Here is an 8505-nt window from a genome sequence, read left to right on the forward strand (position 1 = left end):
ATTCATTTTTGTGCTCATGAATCGTTTTTCATTCATTTTCATTCTTACAGAATACAACTCAATAGATATTCTGACAACATTATAACAAAACGAGAATAATAAAAAAAGATCTATAATAAGTTTTTAGACGATTTAATTAGTGAGAATGCGTGATAATGACAATAATTATGTAGATTAAACGTATTCATAATATCAAATAACATATATTTTTTGTCGATCTCACAGAATAACATTGTACACATGTCCGCACAATATATGTCAATCCATGTTTGAACGTAGCTCTCTCTCTCTCTCTCTCTCTCTCTCTCTCTCTCTCTCTCTATATATATATATATATATATATATATATATATATATATATATATATATATATATATATATATATATATATATATTGACGTGGACTATATAATTTGACTTTTTAATCATCAGATCGGATAGGTTGGACGAGGCTTTCTTTGAATTGATTTTATCACCATGTTGATTGAACCTGATTGTTTTGTTTAGTTACTCATTCATCTATAGTTTTGTTGATATGTGAAATTCAATATTGAATGTTTAGGGTTCAAATCTTTGAACATCTAAAATATGCCTCCTATGTGACTTTGGACAAATTGATATGAGCCACTTAGATGATGCGTTTTACGATTTTCTTTTTTATGTATAAAATCTTAAACAATATTAAATAATTCTATGATAACTCAAACAGTGGTGTTGGTTGTTCAAACATAAATTCATTCATTGGTTGAATATATTAACTACTGAATTTCTCTTTTAGTATATTGCAAAACTTGATTTAAATAATTGTCTTTTATGTATCCTTCGAATTTATAAGTAAAATTATAATTTATGATCACTAAATAACTGTTTTTATATAACTCGTTTGAAAATAATGATCGGCTTTCGAATATCATAGCTTATTTGTTTTATAATTCAATGTAAATACTAGATTTTCATTAATAGTAAAGAAACAACATTTTACTTTACACCAAAATATATTGTCTGGATTTTCTTTTTGGAAAAACTGGCATTAAAACAAAAAGAACAATTAATGTATATTGATGGTACCACTCCCTCAATGGTCACTATACGCACTTAAATGGAGGGGTCATAAAGCTTTAATTGGTTGTGAATAATGTGTATATTTATTGTCCGTAAGTGGACCACTCACTCTACTCACAAAAACCAATCTCTTATACCAGCCTTCATAGCCACGATATGTGCTATGTTCATATTATCATATATACATTAACCACAGAATACGTTAAATATCTAAAATATGCACATTATATAGCATAGAATGCACTTTAGTTGAGTATACATTACATTATATATATGAAGTACATGATAAAAGATGAAGTAGTACACGTCAAAAAATAAAGTGGACACTATATAATATTAAGTGCACATTAGTTAATTTACATTCTGATTGGTTATCATCATGTTTAAAGGTTTTAGATGACATATACTTTCATGCATTCATAAACAGAAGTCTCAAGATGATTGTTTTTGAACAATTGTTTATACTTTTGGTTAGTATCTTATGCAAACAAGGTATTTCTTCTTTGTAAATATCTGAAGATATTATTTGGTATAATAATGAACAACTTTGATAATGTTATAAAACTGTATGTGGTTTGTCTTGCCTCTATCTTCGTGGGGTTCATGTGGGCCTGAGATGAAACTGCTGAAGCAACCTGCTTTTGAAATTGTAAAGGGGTTGAGAGTAATTGCTATGAACAAAGCTCCACATTGAAACCGTTACCACAAGAGATAATATATGCCTGAAAATAAACTATGTTTTTATTTTTTTTTTTATTTTTTTTTTATTTTTTTATTTTTTTTGACAAACTTTAAATTTGGTGCTTGTGGTTTGCAAAAAATTGTGCATAGGGTCCAAAAAAATTTCCAACTTGCATGGAAGATCTAAAATCAAAAAAATTTCATGGTTTTAGTCTCAAAATTAAGAAATTCATATGGTTTTAGTCTCAAAATTAAGAACACAGTCCTTATCCTGCTTTTTGTTCAGCTTATACAAATCCAAAAGGGAGTATCTTCAAATGCGATAAACAAGGTTTGGGTAAAAATATGAAAGAACTAAGTTTTTTGGGGGTCTCCTTGTTTGTGTAATTTGGTAGCAAAGAAGAGAGATAAATCGAGACCCACCCCTTCTTTTCTCAATCAATTAAATTAAACGATTTGGTATCAAAATTCTATGAAGACCAGAGGTGTTTGGGATATGCCATCAATAAATTGACACCAAAGACTCATGCGTCTCTCTCTGTCTCTATTTCTCTAGATTTCTGGACCTGCAAATCAACTTCATAAAAATGGTTACCGCCATTGGTTCAGTCGTCTCAGGCTATGATCGACCATCGAAGCTCAAAGCTTTCAACCAAACAAAAACCGGTATGAACGACCTCACAGAGCATCGATGGTGGAGATGATCTGTTAAGCCTCGATAAACCTAGGTATTTTTCATGTGGTGATTCATGGAATCCCTATGGAATTGCCGCAGCTTTACAACGACATTCAAATTTGTCATACCCCCTGCCCGCAGCAGATACGCCGGGTTGTGCAATGTTCGACGTTGGATTACAGGTATTGAACATGCATTGAACAATACAAAACAATATATGACATAAATATCACTTCCATTATGAATTAAGTTTTACATTGAAACATGTTTTGAAGTACTAGAATTTATAATACAATTAGAGCCTTAACAGTTAGGCATAACAACAAATGATATGAATAACAGCTTCCAGTAGTCCCATTGTTCACCTGTTGCTTTAGGGAGTGAAACTTCAATCTCTTGGTTTCCTAGGAATACATGCGGTTTTGAAAAACGTCAACATAATGTTTGAGCTCACAGGTTTGAAATATTATGTTTTGAAAATACTTTTTATACTAACTGATTTAGTAATTTTAAGTATTTTTAACTTCAATGTTGACACACTTTTAACCAAGGATATCTTTTATAAAAGGATATTTAGTACCGACAGTTGTGTTTTAAAATGTATATAGGTATTTATGGCAACCTATATAATTAGTATATGCTTTTACCTCAGAAGTTGTATTTTACCCTACATTAGTACTAATTCAACTTTCGTGCTTCGGTTGTTGCCCGTAGTATAAATTTTGCATATGTATATTATTATAATTATTAGGTGTTCTGTGACATCCCCATTTTCACGACCAGAAAATACTGATTTTGTTTATGCTTTGTTTAAAAATCAGAGTAACATTTTAAATAAAGAGTTGCGGAATTTGTTCCCAAAAACAAAATATGATAAAGATTTATCAAAGCATTTCCAAAGAAATGTATTTCATTAAAAACCTCGGGATGTCATGTTCGATACAGATCAAAAGCATAAACAGTACAACATAAGCCTTACTACATTATTTCGTATTTACAGGCCTATAATCCCTTATCTCTCATCCAAACATCTATGCTCATGCGCCACTACCTGTAATACAAGAAACTGAGTGGGTCAGGCTTGGGATCCTGGTGAGCACATAGGGTTTTCAACCCACAATAAATAAGTTTATTAACTTTATCAAACCCATCAAACCCAATTACCCCTTCCCGTTAACCTCACTTTACGTCCCTAAAACATCTAACACAAGAGACCTAGTCTAAGGACTTTCATCGGGGTGATAACACATGCTTCGGGGGTTCCTCAGCAATTCATGTCAAATAAGGCAACCATGTGGGGGATGGAGTAATGCTGGTGAGCACACAGTTCAAATAAACACCTACAGGTTGCGAGCCTGCTAGCGTTCCACTGGACTATCTAGAATAGTCTGTGGTCGTCATCTATACTCCGCTAGATGAATGGATCATCAATAACATCTATAACGAGGTCTCTCATTATTTTATTTTGTCACACAGCAACTATTACATCTACCCAGGTTTTACCCAACACATTGTGTAGATATAAAATACATATACAGTTTAAATTGTTTAAAACATGTATAAAATCGTTCATCCAGCATAGATAGCAAGTATACAGATAATATGCACACGTAGCATGTAATTTATATAAAATACTTCATATCTATGTGTAAGATGAAAGTAACTATGCACTCACTTGAAAAGGTGGTGACTCGGTACTCGGACAGCACTTCGTTACTCTTAAAACAATTTCCTTTGACAAAACCTAGTATCATTACCACTAGGGTTTAGTCTAATATTCACTGAGACTAATTAATAGTCTAGCTATTATTACTATTATATAAGCGTCAAACAATACTCTTCACCCACTATGTACAGACAGGGGCCAGACATAAAACACCTGAGGGCAGGACCATTTTGGCATATAGCACTTTTGAAATCCAACAACCCTATGCGGCCCTTTAAACCAGATTCCCCGTACCGCGAGTGGTTAAAAATATTTTATAACGACACTTATATAACTCATAATAATATCCTAAATGATTATTATAAGGTCCTAATAACGTTACTATAATTAATTAAAAGCTATATTAAAAATGGCGTAGGCGTAGCTCACTTACAGCGGGTTTTCTCGAAAACCGGGCTTCTCTTGGACCAGCGGTTCTGAGTCGAAAGCTCTTCTTCTCGGAGCTTCCCGGTGCTCCGGGACTTGCTTCTAACACCTTGGAGGTGCTAGGGAAAAACCTTGAAGGTTTGGGGGTATTTGGGAGGAAAGAAGTGGAGAGTTGTGAAGAAAATGGGAGATTTGCGCCTCTATTTATAGGCTGCCAGCGCCGGGTATGTTGAGCGTACTCAAAATTACGTTGGGCGTAATGTGCCACGTGTCACCATCTGGTGGCTAGCCTTGGGGAGGAAGTAACGGCTGTGATCGTGCCGCGTCACTAAAACTCGCACAACACCCTCCCGACTTAGAAAAATCATAACTCTCGCATACGAACTATGTTTTCGACGTTCTTTATATCCACGCGTAGGTAAAAACAAGTTCTACAACTTTCATTTAGACTCCTTCGGCTAATTCTCGACCGATCTTAAATTTAATAGTACAAGAAGATTATACTGTTAAATGTCCACGTAAAATTCATAACTTCTACATACGGACTCCGTTTTCGTCTATCTTTTTACCGTTAAGTTCCTATTAATGAGATCTTCAATTCTCATTTAGGTTGCGTAGGCCAAAAACCGCTCGATCTAAAATTCGAGTTTCGGGCAGTGAAGTGTTATGCCAAATCTTAGAAAATTCATAACTTCCTCATACGAAGTCAGATTTGGGCGTTCTTTTTTTTGTATGTTCTCGGTTTAACGTATACTACAACTTTTGTTTAGATCCCTAAGGCTAAAAAGTCCTCTATCGTAAATTCACTATTTACGTCTTCCCGGTGCCGAGCCGGTTCCGTCGCGAAATTTCGACGGGTCATAACTTCTTCGTTATAACTCGGATTTCGGCGTTCTTTATATCCCCGGAATCCTTGTTTCGACCACTACAACTTAATGTAAAATTATCGGGCTTATCTCATACTTTAATTTTGACGCTTATTTTTTTATTTTTTTATTCTTTATTAATTATACCTTTATAATTAAGTATAAAACACATAAATTCACATAATACTCAAATATTTCATCTTTATTACTTCAAAAAAAGTTACAATAGTCGACCTAGACTATTACATCACCTACCAATGCTTAGTCCCGAAACACGGACGTTACATGTTCCATCATTGGGGAATTTATGATTATTACTTCCTTTAACGTTTTTGGACAGTGTCATAACGAGTTCCCATATTCGAGCTATTTGATATAATAATATATCCCCACACGACGTTTCATTGGATGTCGTAAAAACTTGGACAGTTATCTCTGCTTTCGACTTGACCGTCGTGGTTGTAGCTAGCAACCACGGGTGGGAGTGTCTACCCCGTATAGATATATACATAACTCTCCCGCTCACTTAAGATTAACGATTACAAGCTGGGGTTTTAGCAAAAACTAATTAGCTAAAGTGATGAATTATTTTCTCATTTACCATCTATTTTGTTTAGCCATTAAAGTATGAACATGATTCTAGTGTGTTGTTATATATATATATATATATATATATATATATATATATATATATATATATATATATATATATATATATATATATATATATATATATTTTGCTCTGGTTACTCTAAGAATAAACCGGCAGAGTAACGACCGATTACAATGTTTATTCGTAAAAGTTGGACATAGTAACAACTAGTTACAATGTTATCCATGAAAGTTTGGCAGATTAAAGATAAGGTATAATAACTATCTAATATTATTTGGACAGAATAACGACTAGGCATGCTATTATCCACAAAATTATGTAGCATAACGACTACGTATAAAATATTGATTTATAATAAGATGAGTTATAATTATATAAACAATAATATGCATGTATTCCGAAAGTACACATGTCAGTTTCCTGTTGGATCACGTCTGTGAAATTTGACGTGAATCTGAGTGTCAGACCACGCGACGCGCACGCTACTTGTGTTGTGCGATGCATCTTGTAAAATTCATAACATTTGCATACGAGCTTCATTTTCGACATTCTTTTATCCATGCGTAGCTATCGACGAGTACTACAACTTTCCTTTAAATTGTTTTGGCTAATTCCGACTTTAGTTTTAGCCCATTATTTTTATAACGAGGGTAATCTAAATGATTTTATAAAAATCATAACTTCCTCATGCGGACTCCGTTTTTGGCGTTCTCTACGCCCGTGATCTTGTATACATGAGTATTGTACTTCTCCTTTTGGTGTTTAGGCTAAAACTCGACCAATCTCCTTTTCGCTAATTACGACACTTCCCTCGATGTAGGGCTAAATTAATAATTTAGAAAAATCATAACTTCTCAATACGAAGTCGTGGAATCGAATTTTCTCTTAGTCCCTTGGTCCCTTGGTTGAACTGTACGACCTTTGGATTTCCCTTGGTTGAACTGTACGACCTCGGGATTTCCCTTTCCTTTGGGATGAGAAACCTCTTCCTTTTATCAGTATCATGGTCAATGTCCAAGACGGGAGTAGAGGAGTTAAATCCATGAGTTTTCTACATACTCTCTTCGGTAGTTTTCGACATGACATGCAGCTTCATCAAGGTCTTGTCCATGTTGTTCATATTTAATTTCATGATGAAATGTGCATATAAACTAGAACGGTTTTGAACCATGTCAATTACTACCTCCTTTGCGAACTAGACACCAAGATTCTCCAGTCTATTGATGTACGATGTCATTTTTAGAACATGTGTACACACAAAAGCTCCCTCTTGTAGTTTACACTCCATGAAGTGCTTTAATCTTGAATCGTTCTTGCCTAGTTTGCTCTTAGAACATTTCCTTGAGCTGCTCGTCAATGTGAACACCCCAATATTCTCGAAGCCCTTTTGGAGCTCGGAGGACATGGTCACCAACATAAAGCAGTCAACCTTAGTCGACTCATCATAATTCTTACTGTAAGTAGCCACTTTATCATTAGTACATTCATCAGTAATTTCTGGGAGATCCTTATCGAGAACATACTCATTGTTCTCGTACCTCACGGTGATCCTCAAGGTGTAGATCCAATCGAGATAATTGGGTCCAGTGAGCTTTTCTTTCCACAATACTGATAGGAGTGAGAAGTTTGAGTGAGGTAGTGGTGGTATTGGAGGAGGAGGGGGAGAATTATTGTTGTCCTTGTCATTAGGACCAGCCATCTACAAAACAGAATGTCTTAATTATTTTGATATGAGTGATCCTTAAAAATAATTTACCCAAAATCAAAAATTATTTAACTAGGCTAGGATCCATATTTGGCTTTATGATATGTAAAGGGATAACGTAAGCACACCACGAAGTTATTTAGATAGGCAATACTATTTGCCAATTTCAAACTCTTAGATCTTTTGAGATTCATTAACTAGGGTCAATGGCATGTTAATCTCGAATTACTCTCATCTCAGTTCTATGATAGGGAAGTTGTGGATCATAAAACAAATGGTGAGTCAACCATGCAAAAACCACGTGATCCGTGGCTCAAGTTACGCTTCAAATTCACGAGTACCACATCATTTCAAACTATAATATCAAATTGATGTGATGGCAAACTGCATACGCTCCATCAACAGATTATAAAGAAAATGTGCATTTTTCAATGGTAACATATGACTTATGTTTTTTCTTATATAAAATGGGATTTTGTTTTAATACTTTAAGTTTATACTTTTAACTTGAACATCATCATATCAAACCCTTTTGATAACTCCACTCTCAAAATGCAAAGAGACAGTGAGGATGGTAAGAAATGAACTTTCAAAAACCAGTCTCATTAGGAATCAAAGAAACCTATTTAAACCTTTCTTGTATCATTAGTGGGTGAGCCTAACAAGTTGAGGCTAGCCCATTTGCCTAACAAGGTGTTTCTAACAAGGAGATCGCAGGTTCAATCTCATGCATATACTAACTCGCTGTTATAAAAAAGAGCGGGTGAGTCTAGTCATGGTAAGACTAACCATGTTTTATTAAACATGTCA

The 8505-nt window shown here is 34.4% G+C and overlaps 1 protein-coding gene across 1 annotated transcript; it reads right to left on the reverse strand.

Moving 5' to 3' along the window:
• Positions 1–7185: 7185 nt before the first annotated feature.
• On the reverse strand, positions 7186–7689 carry LOC145131530 (uncharacterized). The gene has a single exon (XM_079066206.1). The coding sequence runs from the start codon at positions 7687–7689 to the stop codon at positions 7186–7188; it is 504 nt and encodes a 167-aa protein (XP_078922332.1).
• Positions 7690–8505: the final 816 nt, after the last annotated feature.

This window comes from Lactuca virosa, chromosome 8 (assembly GCF_052849685.1).
Source record: "Lactuca virosa cultivar CGN04683 chromosome 8, Lactuca_virosa_CGN04683_v6, whole genome shotgun sequence".
Classification (NCBI taxonomy): Eukaryota; Viridiplantae; Streptophyta; class Magnoliopsida; order Asterales; family Asteraceae; genus Lactuca; species Lactuca virosa.

What these genes read in the sequence shown, in the direction of transcription:
- LOC145131530 (XM_079066206.1), bottom strand. Translation starts at nt 7,689, where the DNA reads ATGGCTGGTCCTAATGACAAGGACAACAATAATTCTCCCCCTCCTCCT.